Below are 23,031 nucleotides of genomic sequence, written 5' to 3'. Positions count from 1 at the left end.
TTTCATTCATGTTTAATGCATTACAAGAGAGTTGAGCTAGATTTCTAACTATTACATGTTCATTAACTTCTCTCTCTGTAAGCTTCTTGCATTCGAGACTCCTTCTCTTGAGCTTCTTGTTTTCTTGCCATTGACTGGTAGTCGAGTTCATCATTGATAATTTTCCTGAATGCTCGGATTTCTTTGTCACGAACCACTTCTGCATACTTATCAGATAAGATGTAACTGGTGTAGTTGTTGTATCGACGTTACTGTGTTGCTCACCGACGCAGGTGCAAGTCTCGTGTTGGAATCCAGCACAGGGTGACTAAGGAGGATGCAATGAAGTGGTTCCAGGTCAAATATGAAGGTGTCATCCTCAACAAGGCATCCAATATTTAATAATTTGGGGGGTTGAGGAGTGTGATTGAATCAGTTTGCATTTTCGTTTTGTTGTAGACTTGAGATTATATTATTACGTACTGAGTTACAAGTGTTGAGTACAAGGCTCTATGTTAGCTAATTGGTCATTTTCTCATAAGATGAATTATCTATCTTGTTGGCTTGTATACTTAGTTTTTGTATTGAAATTTTCTACTTTGAGCAATACATTTGGTTTGAATCTGGTGTTGCCCAAAGAAACCATCCCTATATTAAAAATGAGTTAATACCCAAAATCGTCCTCGACTATAGTGGTTTTTCTCAATTTCGTCCTAAATGACTTTGGTGACCTAATATCGTCCCAGACTTTTGTGTTTCGCTCAATTTAGTCCTCCATTTGTTATTCCATCAAATTGGTGTTAAATAAAGAGACAATTCAGTAATGTCAATATTGATCTCTCTTTACTTTCAACTTGTGAAGTGCGAAATTCCTCTTTCTTGTACGAATTACACCCAGAATTACTCCCGGACCTGCAAATCAAATTTTATATTCGCAGTTTTAGGAGTAATTCTGGGAGTAATTCGTAAAAAAAAAAGGATTTCGCAGTTCACATGTCTATGAGTAAAGAGATGCCAATATTAAAATTACTGAATTGTCTATTTATTTAACACCAAATGGACAGAATAACAAATGAAGGACTAAATTGAGCAAAAACACAAAAGTCTAGGACTAAATTGAGCGAAACACAAAAGTCTGGGACGATATTAGGTCACCAAAGTCGTTTAGGACGAAATTGAGAAAAACCACTATAGTCGAGGGCGATTTTGGGTATTAACTCTATTAAAAATGAACATTTAAGTGTAATGTGGTTTATGGTCCATATATTAAGATTCATTCTAAGGGTGTGTTTGGTTTGCACAACGGAATTGGAATTGAAATAAGAATTAAATAATTGGTTATGGTAATGGGGTTTGGTAAAAGTATTTTGGATATTTGGTAGTAGGGTGAAATTGGAATGATTACCAATATGACAATATTGATATTTGGTTATGTAGGACCCTATAATGGAAATAAAGGTTATAATAGAAATAAAAGTTTGGCTAAAGTGTCATCCCGCACCATGAACTATATCGGATTTGTCATGCCGCACCCTGAACTTTCGTAAGTGCTATTTTGCTCTACAAACCATTAAATTTTTTTCACCTAGAAATTTTAACAGGTTACCAAGTTACTATGATGACATGTCAGAGGTTATTAATTGATGTAGACCTTTTTTTCAAGTCAACGCAATAAAATCGTAGATTGCAACAAGCCCCTCGCCACACGGGTGCAATCCACCATTATGATTTATGAAATCTCAACAACTCAGCCTCCCTCTACCAGCGTCGCCGGTCGCCGATAGCCCCTCTCCTAGCCTTGCCCCACCTCGCCATCCGCCGCCAACGACCAGTCATCGCTGCCATCCCTGCCGTCCTTCCGACACTTCGGCAAGAAGTAGAGCTGCAAAATCAAATAATTCCTTCCAAGTAAATGAACTCTCTCTTGTAACTCCTGCAACTTTTCGATCGTCTATGACTTTTTGATCATGCGAACATGAGGAGCTGTTGCTTCACAAATGACAACGGTCAATAGAGTTGCTAACCGAAAGTTTGAGGCAAAGGTAGATGTCTAGTGAGTTGCTGGCTAGCTAATGTCCTGCAGATTACGAAGGCACACGCTATGACACACAAGCAATAATGCAAGTTGCTACTGCTCGATAAAGAGTGAATATTAAAGTTTGCGATTGCAGAAGGTTAAATAAGTCATAGATGAATTGAGGAGCACTAATAGATCTAGGAATTTTGAGTGATTTATAAAAGAATGACTAAAAGTGGAATGACATCTATAAATTTAAAATTCATCAAACAAAAAGTGGTTGAGAAGATTGTAGTCATTGTATGTTGAATATATTGAATACTCTTATGTTTTAAGTTCATTTAAGTAATTAAGTTGATGTCTTACAAAATACTTTCTGCTCAGTTGACACTTCCGTGACTCTTCTTGATTGAACCCTAGTCACATGATTGAACTCCCAATGGTGGAGTATTAACTCTTTAGACTGAAATAGATAGTGAAGTATAGAACATATATTATTTTTTAATAGAGTCAATAATACTAAAAAAAAAATTTGATTTCATATATGTCGGATAACCATGCCACAATAATATGGTTAGGGAAAAAAAATAAATTAACTCCAATACTCATGTTTTACGTGAAAAGATTCCCTATTATAACGATCGAAGCAGTTGCAATTTCCCTCCAAAATTCTGTTGAAAAGCTTTAAACAGAACACAAGAAACTCCCAAGATACCCACCATTTCTGATTTCTCCATCATCGCTGAAGAATTCTGCAACCTGCAAATCGTTGAAGATCATTTCAAACGCGATGAGTTCTAGTTCGCGGCCAACCACGAGCCAATCACGCACACTGGACGATAGGTTCGTCCGTCACAACCTCGACAGCCCGACGCCCTCCGTCGAATGGCTCCCCGGCGGGGACGAGCCGGAGGGGAAGCCTTATACTGTCCAGAAACTGATCGTCGGAACTTGCACGCCAGAGAATGAACAAAGCAGCCTTATGCTCGTTCAGGTTAAGATTAGTCGCGAAGATTGGGATGGTAAAGAATCCAGTTCCTCTGTTGAGATCGGGAAGGTACATAGTGAATATAATTCTTCTGTGATTTTAATTTTATTGCAATTCCTTTTGTTTTGCTTTGACCTAATTATGTTGTATTAAGAAAGCTGCAAATATGTTGAGAATTTGAGATAGATCAAATATTATTTGCATAAATCTCATTTTCCCCTTTCCTTCAATTCTAACTGTAGTTTTGATTTGAAACTTGAGAAAACATATACTCTGTACTTATCTTCAGCTTCAAATGTATACATATATAGTAGTTTTGTTTTGAAACTTCATTTTCCTATAGTATCTTTAATTTTCTTGCCTATTTTACAAATTTATAGCTATTTGAGGTAATTCCCCTAAATATTTCTGTTGCAGACAAAAAGAGTGCAGAAAATAAATCATGATGGGGTAGTTAACCGGGCTCGTTACATGCCACAAAACCCGAGTATTATTGCTACCAAGACAGGTAGTGCTGAGCTTTTCATTTTTGATTGTACCAAACATCTGTCAAACCCTCCCGAGGAGGGTGTTTGCAACCCTGATTTGAGGTTAACCGGTCACAAAGACAAAGGACTTGGCTTGTCCTGGAGTCCATTTAAGAAGGGTCATTTGTTAAGTGGCTCAGAGGATGGTCAAGTTTGCTTGTGGGATGTTAATGCCACTCCACATGATAATACACTTGAGGCTATGCGTATATTTGATGTATGTATCAGAATTAACTATATAGGAACTACTATGCTTCATGTGTTTTTTATGCTGATAAATAGCTCTTTTGGTGATGTTCTAACAGAAACAGCAAGGATGTGTTGAGGATGTAGCTTGGCATATGAAGGATGAGAACTTATTTGGTTCAGTTGGAGAAGATAAACATCTACATATATGGGATATACGCATTCCACCAATCAAGCTTAATCAATCTGTACTTTGTCATGATGCTAAAGTGAGTATTTGAGTACAGAAATGGACTACATTATTGTTTTATTCTTTGTGACTACATTAGTTGATTTATGTAACTTTCCTAACATTTCTTTGTTATTAATACAGGTTAACTCCCTAGCATTTAATCCTATTTGTGGATGGGTTTTAGCAACTGGATCTTCTGATAGGAAAGTCAAAGTGTTTGATCTGCGCAAGACTTCGCCTTTCCTCCATACCTTGGAATGTCCATTGCAGTAAGAGGCTATTCTACTTCCCATTTTCTTCTTGAGGAAACTTTGCTTTCTTTATCAATCGTTAGGGCATAATTGTTCTCTCTCTCGATCTCTCTCTGTGTAAATGAAAACAAGTATTAAAGGCTTTTCTGAACCTTGTGACAGGGAGGAGGTTGGCCATGTTAGGTGGAATCACAAGCATGAGAATTTTTTAGCTTCAAGTTCTGGAAGGAAGATTCTTGTTTGGGATGTTAACAGGTATTTCTTCACTACTGTTACATGGTGCATAGCTATATCTGTGAAGAATTCAAGAAATGAATGCATTGTTATATGAGTTTTTTACTTTTCTTGCTATCCAGGATTGGGCGGGCACAAACCAGTGAGGAGGCTAAAGGAGGACCCCCGGAGTTGGCCTTTCTTCACTCTGCCCACACGGATAGCATTACAGACTTCTCATGGAGCCCAACCTACGGCTTGGCTATCGCTAGTGCATCCAAGGACAACAGTGTACAGTTATGGCGGATGCGAGAAGTCAAGTAATTTGTGAAGAAGAGGAAGATGATGATGAGAATTGAAGGCCCCATAGCTTCTTTTTCCAACTTTGGTATTGTTAATTCTGAGCTGTGGTTTATCTTTTCTTTCCAAAGTATTGTTTCTGGTGTTACTATGGATTTACCAGACTTCATTTAGCCTCTATTGGGCTGAGCTGAGACTCCTTCTATATGCATATATGCATCATCAACACTTCTGTTACCAACTATTTTCATTCTTTGCTCAAATGCATGTGCATATAAATAGGTTGTACTGTGTTGTTCAACCTAGTATTCATGTTCAATCAACAATTTCTTATGATGGTTGTTGTGTTTGTAAGCCTTGAGTGCCTCTAATATTAGATCAGATGACCTAAAAAGAAAAATAATGAGATTTAAGTCATTTATAGCTTATGAAAAGTTCATATTTAGTTGCTCTCGAGACTTGCATAGAGATTGATCACTTGACCTCAAGTCACACTTGAAGGTGTCAGAGTGGGGATTCAAACTCCACTTCAAACATCTTTAGAGTTGGACTCTCCAAGTAAGCGTTGGGCTCCACATGTTGGAATAGGGTCTGTAGGACTAATTGAAATGTCGCTTATGCAACTCAGATTTACATCCTCTAGTTATTCTGGGATGGGGAACTAAAGACTATGATTAGTTTGGCATGAAGTGGGAAACCTATGTATTAAAATAAAAGTTTATATTTAATTTGTTTGGTAAATAATTTTTTCATTAGCTTTTGAATTAGTGGTGGTAGATCGAGTTTTCATATGTTTTAGTGACGATGTTGAATACTTATTGAGTGTAAAAACTCTTTAGTCATTGTACCAATATCTACCCTCTTTATAAAAAGATTATCGCTCGTAAGAAGAACTTTTTCAACCATTGTACGATCTTTAATAGTTCCATAGGATCAAACTTGGCTGATTTGATCCCTGTAATAATTAAGTGGGTAGCTTAGTAGCTAGCAAAGATAGTTGTTGAACAGATCAGATTTGGGTAATGAAATCGAAAGTAACTGTTTAAAAAGAATTAGGCTAAAGTGTGATTCCGCATCATGAATCATTCATGATTATTTATGCCGCACCATGATCTTTAATAAGTGATATTTAGAGTTATAAATCATAATTTTTTTTAGTCTAGAACTTTTTACAGGTTTCCTACCCGTAATAATATTGCTGACATGAAATTCTTTATTAGTTTTTTTTTTTGATATTTTTCTTCTTTCACTTTCGTATTATTTTTTTTCGTATTTTTCTTTTTTCCTAAACGTATAGGCCTGCTCTGCGTTTTTTGCTTCTCGTTTCTTCGATCAGGCCTATTCTGCGGAGTTTGGTATCGGAGAAACCAGAAGCGAAAAACGCAGAGCAGGCCTATACGTTTAGGAAAAAAGAAAAATATCAAAAAAAATTATAATACGAAGGCGAAAAAAGAAAAATACCAAAAAAAAAAAAAATCAATGTCAGCAATATTATCATCGGTAACCTGTAAGAAGTTCTAGATAAAAAAAATTTATGATTTATAACTCTAAATATCACTTATTAAATATCATGGTGCAACATGAATTACCAGAAATGATTTATGGTGCGGGATGACACTCTAGCCAAAGAATTATTATTTGTAATATAGTTTTAACAACCATTTATATCAATAATTAAGAAGAATGGGCCCTCATGTTTGGAATTTATTGGGTGTTTGTTTTATTAATAAAATTTTGTCGTCTTCATCACCTTCATACCATATAATAGTAGGAAAGTTGTAGCTAGCTGACAGCCGACCAGCTATATATAAATCCGACCATTATTCTGAACAACTATAGCGTGCCAGGCCGGCCATCAATTTCCATTTGAGTTAAGATCATCAGATAGAATAAATTTGCAGAAATTAAATGGCGGCAGCTTCTTCCCAAGCACTTCCTCAAACTCCAGGTAGAGTGGTTTAAATTTGATTCATTAATTTTAGGCTTCTAGCTACCTATCTAGCTTCCCCATAGTTTTATTGGGAGAGTCTTGACCCAAGGGGTGGTAGAGAGGAATGGTGGCCCAGCCAACAAGAATCTAACCCCTCAACCTCCCATTTCACAACACACACATCAACCACTGGCACTACTGGAAATTATGGAATTTCCGACCACCTGAAAGTGATCTTAAATCAAATTGAAATCAAAAAGTGGTCGGAAATAGCAACAAAGGTTTTTCTAGATATCAAAAGTGGTCGGAACAAGGCTTTCGACTTGATTTAAAATAACTTTTAGGTGGTCGGAAATTTCATAATTTCCAGTAGTGTGCATCCAAACTTTCACACATCTTGTATATGGGAAGGAAGGATGCTCTTTACCCATTGTAGTTGTGTTCAGGATGAGTGTTCTGTTGTAGCTGCGCTATGGATAAATGTTCTGATATATGTAGCGATGCTCTGAATGAGTACTCTTCCGTTGTAGCGGATCCTTAGGTCGAGATAAAATTTTGATCCGACAAGATTCTTTTATTTTGTTCATGACAAAGTAGCATAAAAGAAACTACATCTCTACAAAAAGACCACACGGGCAAGTATCTTCACCAAGTCACTAACCATAGCAAGGCTAAATGATGTAAGGGAAAAACTCAATGTTTTCTCTAGAAAACTTTAAGCTTGAGGGGTCATATTAGGACTTTATTAATTTGTATTATATTCTAACACACTAGAATTCATTCTCCCTTTCCTTATATTATTAGGAATATGAAGAAGGAATATTACCATTTATTATTTCCAAGTAGCTCTATAAAATGGAACAGTCTGCATAAATTTTCATCAGTTAGCTAGCTTCCCCAGCCCAAATATGATATGATATGATGTTGCAGATGATTTCAGCAAATACCTGCCACTATATAAAGCTATATTGGCAGCAAATTGGGAAGAAGCTCAAATATTCTTCAACCAAGACCCTGCAGCAATTCAATCTCCACTTGACAATACCTTAAAGACTGCATTGCATGTTGGTGCTAAAGCAGGCAATGCCTCCTTTATGGAAAAGCTTGTAGCATTATTGTTGGAAGATGAAGAACTTGGCCCCAGAGACGCCTCTAGGCATACCCCACTTCACATCGCTGCCCGGCATGGAAACATTGAGGTGGCTGATATCCTTGTTCGCAGGAATTCTAATCTCCTCTATCTTCATAACAACAATGGATTGTTCCCCATCCATTTTGCGGCTATGAATAATCGCAAAAGCAAGGAAGTCTTTCTGTATTTCCTTGGTGTGACTAGGGATGATGAATACGGGCAGCCTAATCCATATGCAGGCCCAACTGGTGTCTCTTTGCTTGTTGAATTAATCGCAAATAAATTCTATGGTACGTATAGTAGTAATTACTAGAGGTGGCCACCGATCGGTCCAAAGTCGAACCAATCCTGAATCGGCCCGGAAAAAAGGTGGGTCTGGGCCTCACTGGGCCTGAGCCGGGCTTAACTCGAACCGTAACCGCCTTGTTAAGGGCCGGTTCAGGTCCTTTTAAAAAATTCGAGGCCCAGCACGGAACCGGCCCATGGCCCAGGCCCGGGCAAACACAGCCATGGCAGCAAAGCATGCCAGCTTTGGTTCCATGGCTAAATGCCTAAAATTCTAAAAAAAATTAATAATCTTAATTGTGGCAGCTAAACTTATTACCTACTACTCATCCCTACAACGTGAAACGGCCAAATATATTTGGCCATTGCATGTAGCCTCTGTCGGAGGCTAGACTAGGCTTGGCCTTCGGTAGAGGCTACTCCTGTTCTCGCCTCTCGGCCAGTGCAACGGATAAATATTTTTGTTTTTCTTCTTTTTAGTTACCATTTTACCCTATACGTACTCTTATCCAATTTATTTTTATCACAAAAAAATTCTTAATCCGACACTTTCTTACTTCTACTCACAACAATTCTCCATAAATTAAAAGCAAACACAATTTAAAAGTCTTTTATAAATTTTTAATTTATCATCTAACATAATTTAGTAAGTAAAAATCAAATGAACTTTATAAACTATACTACATTTGATAATATTTATAAGTTATCAAATAATATTAAGTCAATAAGTCTTATATAAAATTTTAATAGTACAAGTTCAAATGTATTTAACTTCATTTATAAATTTTAATTTAGTAAAAAATTATGTTAATTTTAAATTTTGAGATTAATAACAAAAATATTAATTTTTAAAAAGTGTGTGACTGTGTGTAATGTGTATATATACATTAATTATTATTAATGTATCAAGAGGTTGTAGTAGCTTAATTGGAAAAAAACTTAAATTGTTAACAAAAACTTTAACTAAAAGGTTAATGGTTCAAGTATTATTTCAAACAAAAATTTATCAATTTATAAAAAAAATTATATATTTAAAACAAAATAAACAATATAATAAATTACGGGCCTAGTCCGGGATCGGCCCACAAAAAGCCCGACACAGGACCGACCCTGAATACTATGGGCCGGTCCCAAACTATGCTGACCGAGGCCCAGAATCGGATTGCGACTGGGCCGGGCCCGGTCCAAGTCCGGACTTTGGCCAGCTCTAGTAATTACCCTCTTTAATTTGCTTAGCTAGCTTATTATAATATAAGCTAATTGAATTTTATATTTTTTTTTGAAAGTTACTGGCTCTGTTACATACTTTCTCAACCTACTGAAACACAAAGAACCAATAACGCCTCCACTGAGGCTTGAACTCATAATCTTCCAAATGGAAGTCCAACCCGGATATCATTAGACCACATAGTCCTGATTAATTGAATTTTATATGTATATATATATACACACAGATTTGGCTCTGCAGTTAGTTGTAAGGTACCCTGATTTGGGCCGTCATATGAGGTTACGTAGCGATATGTCAGCTTTAGACGCCATAGTTCTTTTTGACTGTTCCATTATTAACAAACACAGTCTAAACTTTTGGAAAAGTTTCATATACTATTGTAAGTAACATAATTTTCCATTTCTATTGTCTATCTTTATTTATATATATACTTATTTTTCAATCTCTTGCCAACCAATTAATTACTGCTGATTTCAATCTTTAACTTACTAGTAAAATTATTATTGCATGCAGGTGTTTCTAAGACGGAGTCAGAAACATCTACCCCAATTTTCCACCTCATCACCTCCCTATTACCATGTATGTGTGTATGGATGTGTGTGTATACATAACTACCTAAGATGACCACATCAGATTAGAATATATAGTTGGGAAGATATATAATAATAAAAATAATAGATTATTATTATTATTATTATTATTATTATTATTATTATTATTATTATTATTATTATTATTGTTTTAATTCGATATATCTATCGGGCTCGTAGGGAAGAGCATAGTAAACAAAATGGTGTTGCACCACCAAGCTGTGGAGCTTCTTAAATGCTTGTGCGATCAACTCACAACCCAAAATCAAACACAAGTGATCTCACTAACAAATCGAGCACTCCTTGACGCAACGAGTTTAGACATTTGGCAAGTTATCCTAAATATTGTGGAAGCATATCCTATGTCGGTTTATTTCGAGAACTCCAAGGAGCAGAATATACTTCACATTGCAGTAATGAACCGTAGCGAAAATGTTTTTAACCTTGTTTGTGGAACCAATGTGCTTAGGAGCAATTTACCGAATTTTTCAGACATAAATCGTAATAGTGTTTTGCATTTGGCTGGGAAATTGGCACCTCCACACAAACTAAATCTTGTGTCTGGTGCAACTCTTCAAATGCAACGAGAGCTTCAATGGTTTAAGGTATGGTATGTCACAATCTCTTATATGTTTTCTCTCATCGTTTCATTTTTATTTTTGTGATGACTCATGAAACTCACATCCATGGGCTACACGAGGTGTGTACACAGGGTAAACCCCATGCTAGTACGTCTTGTTAGTAAATCAGTCTAGACAGTTCTATTGAGAGTCAAACTTGTTATCTTGTAGTTATCAATTCAACAATTATAGACCAATTTGGTTGGTGTTGGAACTGGGATTGTCTGACCAACATACTTTTATTTTTATTTTTTTTGAAACTAACACACACATATATATGTACACTACAAGAAAAATGCACATAGACAACACTAGAAAGACAACAGTTTTTAAGAAAAGTGTTGTCTTTTGTATCAAAGACAACAGTTTGGTCCAAAACCGTTGTCTTTTATGCAACACTTTTGTCAAAGACAACAGTTTTTACTTAACCGTTGTTATAAGTGTGTTGTCTTTGTGCATTTTGTGATAAGACAACACCACAACGACAACGGTTTTTTAAAACCGTTGTCTATGTGCGTTTTTTTTTTTTTTAAAGACAACGGTTTTTTTAACCGTTGTCGTTGGTGTGTTGTCTTTAAGCGCACTAGAATACACAACACTAGAAAGACAACGGTTGTTTAAAACCGTTGTCTTTGTGCGCTCTTTTTTATAAAAAGACAACGGTTTTATTTAACCGTTGTCGTTGATGTGTTGTCTTTAAGCGCACTAGAATACACAACACTACAAAGACAACGGTTTTTTAAAACCGTTGTCTTTGTGCATTATTATTTTATAAAAGACAACGGTTTTATTTAACCGTTGTCATTTATGTGTTGTCTTTAATAGCACTTGAATACACAACACTACAACGACAACGGTTTTATATAACCGTTGTCATTGCGCGTTCTTTATTTGTTTAAGACAACGGTTTTATTTAACCGTTGTCTTTGGTATGTTGTCTTTAAGCGTATTTGAATACACAACACTACAAAGACAACGTTTTTTTAACAACCGTTGTCTTTGCGCATCATCATTATTCTATAAAAGACAACAGTTGTATAAAATATAAACAAGGATTTTAACAACAAGAATTGTATAAAATATAAACAAGGATTTTAACAACAAGAATCAAACCTCTGACCTCAAATATAGCAATTAAGGTTTAACCAACTTAACAGAAATTATACCCCTACGACAACGGTTATTAACTGTTGTCTATGTGCATTTTTCTTGTAGTGGTATATATATGATTCATTTCATCTGATCTGCAGGAAGTGAAAAAAATCACACCATCACGTTTCTTTTCATTTCGGAATAAATATGGAAAAACTCCGAGTATGGTCTTTACGGAGGAGCATAAGGAGTTAAAACAGGCAGGGGAGAAATGGATGAAAGAGACAGCAACTTCATGCACAATTGCAGCAGCCCTCATTGTTACTGTCATCTTTGCAGCAGCCATTACAGTTCCTGGTGGCAACAGTGGTGAAAATGGCCTCCCAATCTTCTCCAACCACAATGCTTTCACAGTATTTGCAATCTCAAATGCTGCATCTCTCTTCACATCCGCCACTTCCTTGCTCGTCTTCTTGTCCATCCTAACTTCGCGCTATGCAGAAGAAGACTTCCTATATGCTCTTCCCACCAGATTAATCATAGGCCTCTTCACCTTGTTTTTGTCCATAATATTTATGATGATTGCCTTCTCCGCCACAGTGTATCTCGTATTTGGGCATAACAGAAGGGGAGTTCTTATTATAGTAGCTGCATTTGCATGTTTGCCAGTCACTTCATTTGTGCTTCTTCAATTCCCTCTGCTTGTAGCTTTGGTGTCATCTACATACGGACGGGGCATTTTCGATCCGCGCGGCTTTCCCCAGCTCCCATATTGACTTGCATGCCACTCATAATTAATTTGTTGAAGATAGACAAACTCTAGACTTTGTAATGAAAGGCAAACTCTAGAAATTGTATATATACTAGTGCAAACCGGTGAGGGACAAAGAAAAAAGTCAATAAACAATAAAATAGTTCCATAGGGTCAAACTTGGTAACTCAACTTAAAAATTTTGTTTTTACCCAAGCTTGACTGATTTAGCTAGGGTGTTGCTATTTGTACGACCCTTGTGTAAATAACTTTAGAATTCTAAAAAGGGGAAAATTTTCAACAATTTCATAGGTGGTGTAAATAGCAATTAGGGTGTAAATATGACTATTTATACCAACCTGGTCAAATGTAATTTAATTGCACAAAATAAATTAGGTACTGGAATTAGAGTTTTCAAAAAAAAAAAAAGTATTGAAATTATAAATATTATTTTAATAAATTTAAATTAAATAATTAAATTTAAAAATTAAAACATTTTAAAAAAAGACGACATATTTATTGCTCCGATCTAGCAGACCACCTTGGTATGAGCATGTAGCAATTGACCTTAGTTACATTAATAATAATCATTATGTTAAGATAACATTGACAGGAGGGTACCCAATGACTATTATGGTTGTGCAGATGCATGGATTACTCCATATGTGAATTGGATCAATAGTTACAATGAGCATGTACGCTCTAATTATACTCATGAGAATGTTATATTGGATTGAAATGGAATGAAATTTAAATTTTATATTTTATTGTGATGTTAATGTGTTTTTACATTTTTTAGCGATTGAAAATTAATTTGTTATATTTTTATAATAAGGTAAAATAATGCATACAAAAAATTTAAGTTATAAAGAATATTAGAATGGCAAAAAATAAAATTAATTTTATTATTAAAATTTATTAAACGTTAGATACTACACAAAATAATTTAAAAATATTATAGACAAAATTATTATACTATCACAATTTGAAATAAAAATAAATAATAAATAATAAATATTTTTAAATAAAAACATAATGTTTGATTAATTTTAATGAAGATGGTACAAATAGTAAATTGTTCCATTTATACTATCTATAAAGCTAGCAAACCTATCAAATGGTTGTGTAAATATCAACTAGGGTTGTGCAAATAAAATTCCTGTAATTAGCATGGCTATCCCTGTAATAATTAAGTGGTTAGGTAGCAAAGATGGTTGTTGAACAGCTAATATTTGAGAAAATAAATAAATGCATGGTATTATGATGTAATGAATTCGAAAGTATTTGTTTCAATGGAATTATTATTTGTAATATAATAATATAGTTTTAACAACCATTTATATCATTAATTAAGAAGAATGGGCCCTCATGTTTGAAATTTGGGTGTTCGTTTTATTAATAAAATTTTGTCGTCTTCATCACCCTTCATAGTTCATACCATATAATAGTAGGAAAGTTGTAGCTAGCTGCCAGCTGACCAGCTGTTGAAACAATCCTTATACCATGGAGTCAAACTTAGGTGTGTTTGGTTCGCAAATGAGAATCAGAATTGAAATGAGTATCAAATAGTTGGTAAATGGTAATGAGTTTTAGTGAAAGTATTTTGCATGTTTGGTACTGGTAGTAAGTTGGATTGTGAATGATTATTAGTAATGTTGTTTGGTTATGTATGATCTTATAATGAGAATAAAGATTTTAAAAATATAAGAACACAAAATCAAGATAATTGATTCTAATATAAAGACATCCCAAACATCAATATGAACAAAAAAATAAAAACAAAAATCTAAAAGCACTAATCAAAGGGGATGAGAAGGAATAAGAGAATGAAAGGGGATGATACCCTTATTTTATTAGGTATGAGTTTTTCAATTAAGGGGGTATTTGAAACCCATAGTACTGTTCTAAAAATCTATCAACCAAATAATACGAATCACTTTAATACTTATTCCTTAGAGCTAAACCTGTCAACCAAACACACTCTTAGTAACTCAAATTAAAATCTTTATTATTATTATTATTATTATTATTATTATTATTATTATTGTTATTATTTTACAAAGTTTGACTAATTTGGTTGCCATGTAATAAGAAAGTGGGTAGCTAGCAAAGATGGTTGTCAATTGTCATACTATGGATTCGTGTTCATATTGCATTGTGAACTCTAATCCAAAAAGTAGGTATATATAGTTAACATATTCTGGAACTGCAATTAATAATTTCTGTAGCTGTAAACAAATTAAAAGCACATAACATAATAATTACAAACACATAACATGGTAACTACAGACATAAATTATTAACTGCATGTACAGAATATGTTAATTGCAGACACATAAGATGTTGATTAACATGTTATGTGTCTGCAATAACATATTTTGTATATCTAGTAACAATTTATGTGTGTAGTTATCATGTTATTGTTTGTAATTTTCATGTGATGCATCTTCAATTTGTTTACATGTACAAAAACAGTTCACTGCATGTACAGAATGTGTTAACTGCAAGCACAAAAGAGTTGTTATACCATGGACCCGGGTCTACCTGCAAGGTGGACATTGCAGGTGGACCCTGGTCCTAAACAACGTATAAATTGTATATTTTTAGTATTAGAATTGTGAACTTCTAGAATATAAATTGTGTTTCTAAGTCAAAACACATAACAACTATAGAATGGAATTTGTGAATACAATACATGGTTATCAAACCTTAATATGTTAATATTGTGTGACAACAGTATTTGAAAGGAACTTGTGAATACAAAACAGGGTAATCAATTACATTTATGTTAACACTGTGTGTTCGTAATATACAAATTGTGAATTTTTAAAATGTAAATTGTAAAAATTTATTATGTAAATTATGAACATTTAGACTTGAGTCCACCCTGCAAGGTGGACCTAGGTCCACTGAATAGTTTACTGATATAAAATCTCAAAGTTATTTTGATTTGGATCAGAGCTCACAATGCAAGGTAAACCATTGTCCATGGTACAATTTTTCGAGGGTTGTTGAACAAATCAGATTTAAGAAAATAGATAAATGCATGGTATGATGTAATGAATTCTAAAGTAATAATTGTTTAAAAGGAATTATTATTTGTAATATAGTTTTAACAACCATTTATATCATTAATTAAGAAGAATGGGCACTCATGTTTGGAATTTGGGTGTTTGTTTTATTAATAAAATTTTGTCGTCTTCATCACCTTTCTTACCATATATATATAATAAAGCATAGCTTGCCAGGCCATAAATTTCCATTTGAGTTAAGATCATCAGATAGAATAAATTTGCAGATATTAAATGGCAGCTCCTTCCCAAGCACTTCCTCAAAATCCAGGTAGATCAGAGTGGTTTAAATTTGATTCATTAATTCTAGCTAGCTTCCCCATACATGATATGATATGATGATGAAGATGATGTTGCAGATGATTTCTGCAAATACCGGCCACTATACAGAGCTATATTGGCAGCAAATTGGGAGCAAGCTCTAATATTCTTCAACCATGACGCTTCATCAATTCAATCTCCACTTACCAACGACTTAGAGACTGCATTACATGTTGGTGCTAAAGCAGGTAATGCCTCCTTTATGGAAAAGCTTGTATCATTATTGTCGGACCATGAACTTGGCCCCAGAGACGTCTATGGGCTTACCCCACTTCACATCGCTGCCCGCCATGGAAACATTGAGGTGGCTCATATCCTTGTTGGCCGGAATTCTAATCTCCTCTATCTTCAAGACAACAATGGTTCTTTTGCCATCCATTATGCAGTTACGAATAATCTTCCCAAAAGCAAGGAAGCCTTTGTGTATTTCCTTGGTGTGACTAGGGATGATGAATACGGCCACCCTAATCCATATGCAGGCCCATCTGGTGTCTCCATTCTTGTTAACTTAATCCTATATAAATTCTATGGTACGTATAGTAGTCAATCCTTAATTATACCATGAGTCCATGACCGGGGTGGTGTGGGGGGGAGGGGGTTGGAAATTATACCAGGGCCTACCTTACATTGTAAACCGACCTGGACTAAAAATAATTTTTAGATTCTGTATTTAAAGTTGGTACATTCTGTACATGCATGCACTTGATAGTTTCTGTACATGTAGCTATCATATTATGTGTCAGCAATTATTAAGTTATTTGTTTACATGTACACAAACGGTTAACTGTAAATACAGAATGTGTTAACTGAAGGTACAAAACTTTTGTATCAGGGTTCACAATGCAATATGGTGACCAGTGTCTCACTCCACTATGAACGACCATGTTTCATGTGTATGTGTTTTGTGTTATGAATTTTCATGTCTTGCATTATGAAATTATATACCTTACGAGTATGAATTATGTACCTCGCTCGTCTTTTCAATCTAGTTGTGTCCATAATGCTATATATTCTATGTGTCTTGTGTTGTGATTTTTTATATTTTGTGTTATGAAATTCTGTACCTTATGAGTATGAATTTTGTACCTCGTTATTTCAATTCAGGGTCCATAATATTATACGGACCCTGGTCCATGATATAAATTGCCTATAGCAGTACATACCCGCCCCCCGCCAACTATATCTTATCCATCTTAATTAGCCTCTCTGCTTAGCTAGCTTATTATAATTTAATTGAATTTATATGATATATATACAGATTTGGCTCTGCAGTTGGTTATAAGGTACCCTGATTTGGGCCGTCAGAAGACGTTAGTTGCCGATATATCAGCTTTGGAGGTCATAGTTGTTAGTGACTGTTACATTATTAATAAACACAGTCTAAACTTCTGGCAAAGTTTCATATACTATTGTGAGTAATTTTTTTTTATTTCTATGGTCTATCTTTATTTATATATATACTTCTTCTTCAATTTAGTGCCTGCCAGCCAACTATTAATTACTGCTCATTTTGATCTTTAACTTACTAGTAAAAATTAATATTGCATGCAGGTGTTTCTAAGGCCGAGTCAATAACATCTACACCAATTTTCCACCTCATCACCTCACTACTACAATGTATGTATATATATGTGTTTATGTATTATTGTATTTTTTTTTTTTGAAAGGATGTATTATTATTGTTTATTATTGTTATATCGATATATCTATCTATGTATCTATCAGGGATGGTAGGGAAGAGCAAAGTAAACAAAATAGTGCTGCACCACCAAGCTGTGAAGCTTCTTAAATGCTTGTGCGATCAACTCAAAACCCTAAATGATACACAAGTGATCTCACTTACAGAACAAGCACTCTTTCATGCAACGAGTTTAGACATTTGGCAAGTCATCCTAAATATTGCGGAAGTATATCCTTTGTCGGTTTATTTATTAAACTCTATGCGGCAGAATATACTTCACGTTGCAGTAATGAACCGTAGCGAAAATGTTTTTAACTTTGTTTGTGGAACCAGTGTGCTTAGGAATTTATTACCGGATTATCTAGACATAAATTATAATACCATTTTGCATTTGGCTGGGAAATTAGCACCTCTGCACAAATTAAATCTTGTTTCTGGTGCAGCTCTTCAAATGCAACGAGAGCTGCAATGGTTTAAGGTATAATATGTCACAATCTCTTATATGTTTTCCCCCGGCCCACCATTTTATTTTTATTTTTTTTGATAACGATGAAACTCACAGTCATGTACTACACAAAGGTGCGCACACGGGGTAATTAAACCCCATGCCAATCTTGTCACCACAGTCTAAGGAGGTAAATCAACCTAGGTAGTTCCATTGAGAGTCAAACTTATGATTTTGTAGTTATCAAATCAACAATTTACAGACCAATTTGGTTGGGGTTGGGGTTGTCTGACCAACATACTTTTGTTTTTATTTTTGTTTGAAACACATGTTAGACTAAAATATCACATGCATCATAGAATATGTGATCATAGGATCGACTAACCTCCAGCCATAGTTTCTGTTACGGTTGAGCGATCCGGACTGCTGCAGAGATAACGAGTATTTTGTCTCTCACTTTACTCAGCTCTCTCTAGATGGTGTATGAGGTATGTAATGTGAGCAGTGAGAGGACTAGTGACCTTATATAACCACTGGCCATCATTGTGGTTGATTGTCTTTAGGTCTCCTAAACCCTAACTAGACTCCTAATCATAATGGTAGTCTAGTTGTTAGGTTATTAGTGTTGCACCACATATCAAATACTGAATATTATCATAACTTATCCTAATGTTATAATAATAGTAACGGATAAACGTTACATTCTCCCACTTGGTGCAAGCACTACCACTCAATAACAAAAAAACACCAACCATAATGATATGTTCTCATTAGCACGAGTAGTATCCATTATGATCAAATGCAAACTGCCATTGAGCACTTAATTAGGAAACAAAACCCAACGAAATAAACCCTATGTTTATTCCAAGTCCCTGAAGTACATTTTCTCATCAATATGAAGCAAATGAATGTGTACACACTTAATTGAGAAAATGTCTGAATGCCAAAGAATTTTATTGAAACTGAATGTATATACAAATCACAAAGTAGATGAAAGTCTCATTTTCTAAACCAGATCCTTGAATTTAAATGAAGGCATGCATTTAGTCAAGGGATCTGCTAACACCAACCCAGTATTAATGTGTTCAAAGAATAGAACTTTATTTTTGACACACTTCCTAATTGCTAAGAACTTGATGTCGATGTACTTAATTCGACTCCCACTTTTGTGGTCTTAGCTAGGAAGACTGCAGCTGAGTTGTCACAGTAGACTTTCAATGGCTTAGATATAGAATCCATAATTCTAAGCCCCTAGTTAAAATTCTTTAGCCAAACACCCTATGAAGTTGCCTCGAAACTGGAAACGAAATCGGCTTCCATGGTAAAAGTAGCTATTAAGGACTGTTTAACACTTCTCCATGAGATAGCCCCACTGGCCACAATAAAGACGCACCCTGATGTTGATTTTTGAGAATCAACACAGCCAGCAAAGTCCGCGTCTGAATAACCGACAAGATCTAAATTGTCCGTCTGCCTAAACCCAAGCTTGTAACCTTTGGTTCATCTTAGATACCTTAGAACCCTCTTTACAGCTCTCCAATAGTCTTACCCCAAATTGTGTTGGTAACACCCAAGCATTCCAACCGCAAAAGCAATGTCCGGCCTTATACAGACTCAAATATATCCAAGACATCCAATAAGGGATGTTCTCCATGGATTCTTTCTCCAAGTCATTTTCCGGACATTGGTCCAAACTGAATTTATCCCCCTTAGTTATGGGAGCAGCGTTCGGTGAACAATTTTGCATATGAAATCTCTCTAAAACTTGTTTATATAGGTTTCTTGAGATAAACCCAGTATACCCCGGGACCTATCTCTACGAATTTTAATGCCAATAACATAAGAGGCATCACCCATATCCTTAATATCAAAGTTCTTAGAAAGAAATTGTTTCACATCACGAAGCATCCCCTTATCATTGGTGGCAAGTAAGATGTCATCCACATATAAAACAAGGAAGCAAATTTCACTCCCACTCACCTTCTGGTATATACAGTTATCTGAGGGATTTTCAACAAAACCAAATGAAGAAATTACCCCATCGAACTTGATGTACCATTGACGGGAGGCTTGTTTTAAACCGCATATGGATTTCTTAAGCTTACATACTAAATGCTCACCACCCCTAGAAGAGAAACCTTCAGGTTGTTTCATATAAACCTCCTCTTCTAGATCACCATTTAGGAAAGCGGTTTTCACATCCATTTGTTGCAACTCAAGATTAAAATGTGCAACTAATGCCAGAATGATCCGAAGTGAATCTTTCTTTGATACAGGAGAAAAGGTCTCCTTGTAATCGATTCCTTCTTTTTGAGTAAATCCCTTGGCAACAAGCTGGGCCTTGTATCTCTCAATGTTTCCTAATGAGTTTCTTTTAGCCTTAAAGACCCATTTACAACCAACGGCCTTGGCCCCATTAGGCAACTCAACAAGATCCCAAACTCCATTGTCCTTCATGGAATTTATTTCATCCTTCATGGCTTCTAACCATAAGTCAGACTGTGCACAATTTGTGGCTCGAGAGAATGTTTCAGGATCATTTTCTGCCCCTATGTCAGATTCTTGTAGATACGAAACATAATAACTAGGAACTGTTGATCGCCTTATCCGAGTAGACCGTCTTAAAGTTGGACCCTCATCACCTTGTACAGGCTGCGGGGCAACTACCTCTTCAGGAACTGGTGGCAGTTCTTGAATCGGTTCAGTCTGCATCGGCTCAGAATCTTGCTGTATATCCTGAGTTGGTTCAACCATTTGTTCGAAATCTAGTTCAGACGGTTGCTGTAAGTCCTGAACTGGTTCTTCCAAAGGTTTATCCTCAACAGTTTGTGGAACCTCAACGGTAGGCGCTATATCTACAGGCAGAACTAAAGGAGCACTACGGATAAGTACCACCAGATGACGTAGAAGGGTGAGAGTCAATATGATCAAAGGAAGGAACTAAGTCCTTAAACCGATCACTCCCACTAATCAAGTCACCTTCAAGAAATTCAGCATTCCTTGATTCCACTATCCTAGTAGTATGAGATGGACAATAGAACCTATAACCCTTAGAAGATTGTGCATATCCAATAAAGAAAGCACAAATCGTCCTTGGGTCAAGTTTCTTCTCGTGTGGGTTATATATCCTCACCTCAGACGGACATCCCTAAATACGCATATGTTGCAAACTCGGTTTCCAATCTTTGAATAACTCAAACGGTGTCTTAGGGACAACCTTGGTTAGAACACGGTTTAATATATACGTTGCCGTCTTAAGCGCTTCATCCCACAACGACTTAGGAAGCTTAGAGTTGCTAAGCATACTCCGCACCATATCCAGAAGGGTCTGATTTCTTCTTTCAGCTACACCATTTTGGTCCGGAGAACCAGACATGGTGTATTGGGCAACAATCCCATGCTCTTGAAGAAACTTAGCAAATAGACCAGATGCTTGCCCATTCTCATTGTATCTACCATAGTATTCACCACCCCTATCAGACCTAACTATGTGTATTTTCATGTTACATTGGTTTTCAACTTCAGCTTTAAAGGCATCCAATGCTTCATGTTTATGATGAAGTAAATACACATAGGAAAATCTTGAGAAGTCATCAATAAAGGTGATGAAATATTTCTGACCAGGTATTGTCATATCAGGACAACATATGTCAGTATGAATAATTTCCAACAACGTTGAACTCCATTGGCACCTTTCCTTTGACTTGTTTGTCTGCTTACCCTTAATGCAGTCAACGCAAGTCTCAAAGTCAGTATAGTCTAGAGTAGAAAGTACTCCATCATTTACCAACCTTTTAATACGCTCAAGGGAGATATGACCTAATCTCCGATGCCACAACATTGAGGAATTGTCGTTAATACTACACCGTTTGGTGCCGTTTTGAACATGTAAAGAATTGTAAACTGAATCATTCTTTAATTTAAGACGGAAAAGACCATTAGACAATGTACCAGTACCAACACAAGTAGAATAACGAAATAACTTGATATTATTGGTATTAAATTCAAAAGAATAACTGAAGGGTACAAGTCTAGATACTGAAACTAAGTTCCTAGAAAAACTAGGAACATAAAATGTCTTTTCTAATGTCATTACAAAACCATTGTCCAAAACTAAATTGCAAACTTCGACAGCTTCGACTGGTGATGCAATCTTGTTTCCAGAGAAGATGCTACACTCAGTTCCCGTTGGCTGTCTCAGTTTTGTCATATCCTGCAAAGAGTTTGCAATGTGGATTGTTGAACCAGAGTCAATCCACCAAGAATTAGTATTAACTTTGACATATTAGATTTGAAACAAACAAAAGAAGATGGAACATACCCAAGCTTAGCCACAAGCCTTTGTTCCTCCATTGCACACATGGTTATCAACTCATTGATAGACCAGTCCTCTTTATGTGTGATGTAGGAAATCTTAAAAGGATTGTACTCCTGAGGAAGGGTATCAAGTGCAAAAAGCACCAAATAATCATCTGGTAGAATGATTTCCAACTCCTTTAATTGAGCCGCAATATCCCTGAGTTGCATAATGTGTTCACGCGTTCCCTTGACAGTGGAAAGACGCAAATTTCTCAACTTCATGATTAGAGTCATTGCCAAAATTTTCTTTGATTCAATGAAGTTATCATCGATAGCTTTGAGCAAGGGTTTCGCTTTCTTAATGTCCTCAAAGCAAAAACGAATTTTTCTGGAAATTCTTGACTTAATGAAGAGCACACATATCCATTGGATTTCTCCCATTGTGCGCGAAGCTGCTTGGCTTCGCTAGTGCTTTCTTCAGTAACCTCAGGGGGTTCCTCATTGAGAACAGCGTAATCCAACTCTAATAATCTTAATTGTCTGAGAATTGCATCTTTCCACTCCTTGTGATTATCTTCATTAAGGATTGGAACATTAATTTGTGTTTGGGTGACAGGATGAGTTGCTGTAAAGAATAATAATTAATGCTTGGTTAGAATATTTTCGAGGCACAAAAATTAGAGAGAGATACTGAAGTACATAATATTACCAATGTAAAATTATGCGAAAGATAAATTCGGATGCCATAAAAATTGCCTGTGGGCTAAATTTTTACGCATAATGAATTTACCAAAACCGAATGGTGGAAACGGAATGGGTGCGATTTCAATTTTTCCACCCTTAATGACAAAACTACCAAAACTATATGCCGATACATAATCCCTGTGGGCAAA

The 23,031-nt window shown here is 35.6% G+C and overlaps 4 protein-coding genes across 4 annotated transcripts in view; all 4 read left to right on the top strand.

Moving 5' to 3' along the window:
* Positions 1-23,031, top strand: part of LOC109168198 (60S ribosomal protein L11-like) — a 54,809-nt gene that overhangs the window by 15,743 nt on the left and 16,035 nt on the right. The gene's annotated exons all lie outside the window — the stretch shown is intronic.
* LOC109165299 (WD-40 repeat-containing protein MSI1-like) lies at positions 2,787-4,877 on the top strand. The gene is made up of 6 exons (XM_019313992.1): positions 2,787-3,053; positions 3,402-3,728; positions 3,817-3,966; positions 4,071-4,191; positions 4,339-4,435; positions 4,537-4,877. The coding sequence occupies exons 1-6, from the start codon at positions 2,787-2,789 to the stop codon at positions 4,715-4,717; spliced, it is 1,143 nt and encodes a 380-aa protein (XP_019169537.1). The 3' UTR covers positions 4,718-4,877.
* LOC109165556 overlaps positions 6,558-23,031 on the top strand; it is a 50,710-nt gene continuing 34,236 nt past the window's right edge. The window contains exons 1-4 of the mRNA XM_019314374.1: positions 6,558-6,641; positions 7,554-8,045; positions 16,972-17,124; positions 17,265-17,330. Of these exons, the coding sequence (XP_019169919.1) occupies positions 6,602-6,641; positions 7,554-8,045; positions 16,972-17,124; positions 17,265-17,330 (751 nt within the window). The 5' untranslated portion in view covers positions 6,558-6,601. The remainder of the gene's footprint in view (positions 6,642-7,553; positions 8,046-16,971; positions 17,125-17,264; positions 17,331-23,031) is intronic.
* LOC109168236 (ankyrin repeat-containing protein At5g02620-like) lies at positions 15,601-16,958 on the top strand. Its single transcript, XM_019317277.1, has 3 exons — positions 15,601-15,663; positions 15,752-16,252; positions 16,867-16,958. The coding sequence occupies exons 1-3, from the start codon at positions 15,627-15,629 to the stop codon at positions 16,908-16,910; spliced, it is 582 nt and encodes a 193-aa protein (XP_019172822.1). The 5' UTR covers positions 15,601-15,626; the 3' UTR covers positions 16,911-16,958.

Source organism: Ipomoea nil, unplaced genomic scaffold, assembly GCF_001879475.1.
Source record: "Ipomoea nil cultivar Tokyo-kokei standard unplaced genomic scaffold, Asagao_1.1 scaffold0317, whole genome shotgun sequence".
Classification (NCBI taxonomy): domain Eukaryota; kingdom Viridiplantae; phylum Streptophyta; class Magnoliopsida; order Solanales; family Convolvulaceae; genus Ipomoea; species Ipomoea nil.
This window is presented reverse-complemented; position numbering and strand designations above follow the sequence as displayed.

What these genes read in the sequence shown, in the direction of transcription:
- LOC109165299 (XM_019313992.1), top strand. Translation starts at nt 2,787, where the DNA reads ATGAGTTCTAGTTCGCGGCCAACCACGAGCCAATCACGCACACTGGAC. An exon ending in TACTTTGTCATGATGCTAAA is followed by an intron (nt 3,967 to 4,070) that starts GTGAGTATTTGA and finishes TTATTAATACAG; the next exon opens with GTTAACTCCCTAGCATTTAA. An exon ending in CTTGTTTGGGATGTTAACAG is followed by an intron (nt 4,436 to 4,536) that starts GTATTTCTTCAC and finishes CTTGCTATCCAG; the next exon opens with GATTGGGCGGGCACAAACCA.
- LOC109168236 (XM_019317277.1), top strand. Translation starts at nt 15,627, where the DNA reads ATGGCAGCTCCTTCCCAAGCACTTCCTCAAAATCCAG. An exon ending in AGCACTTCCTCAAAATCCAG is followed by an intron (nt 15,664 to 15,751) that starts GTAGATCAGAGT and finishes ATGATGTTGCAG; the next exon opens with ATGATTTCTGCAAATACCGG. An exon ending in TAAATTCTATGGTACGTATA is followed by an intron (nt 16,253 to 16,866) that starts GTAGTCAATCCT and finishes AATTGCCTATAG; the next exon opens with CAGTACATACCCGCCCCCCG.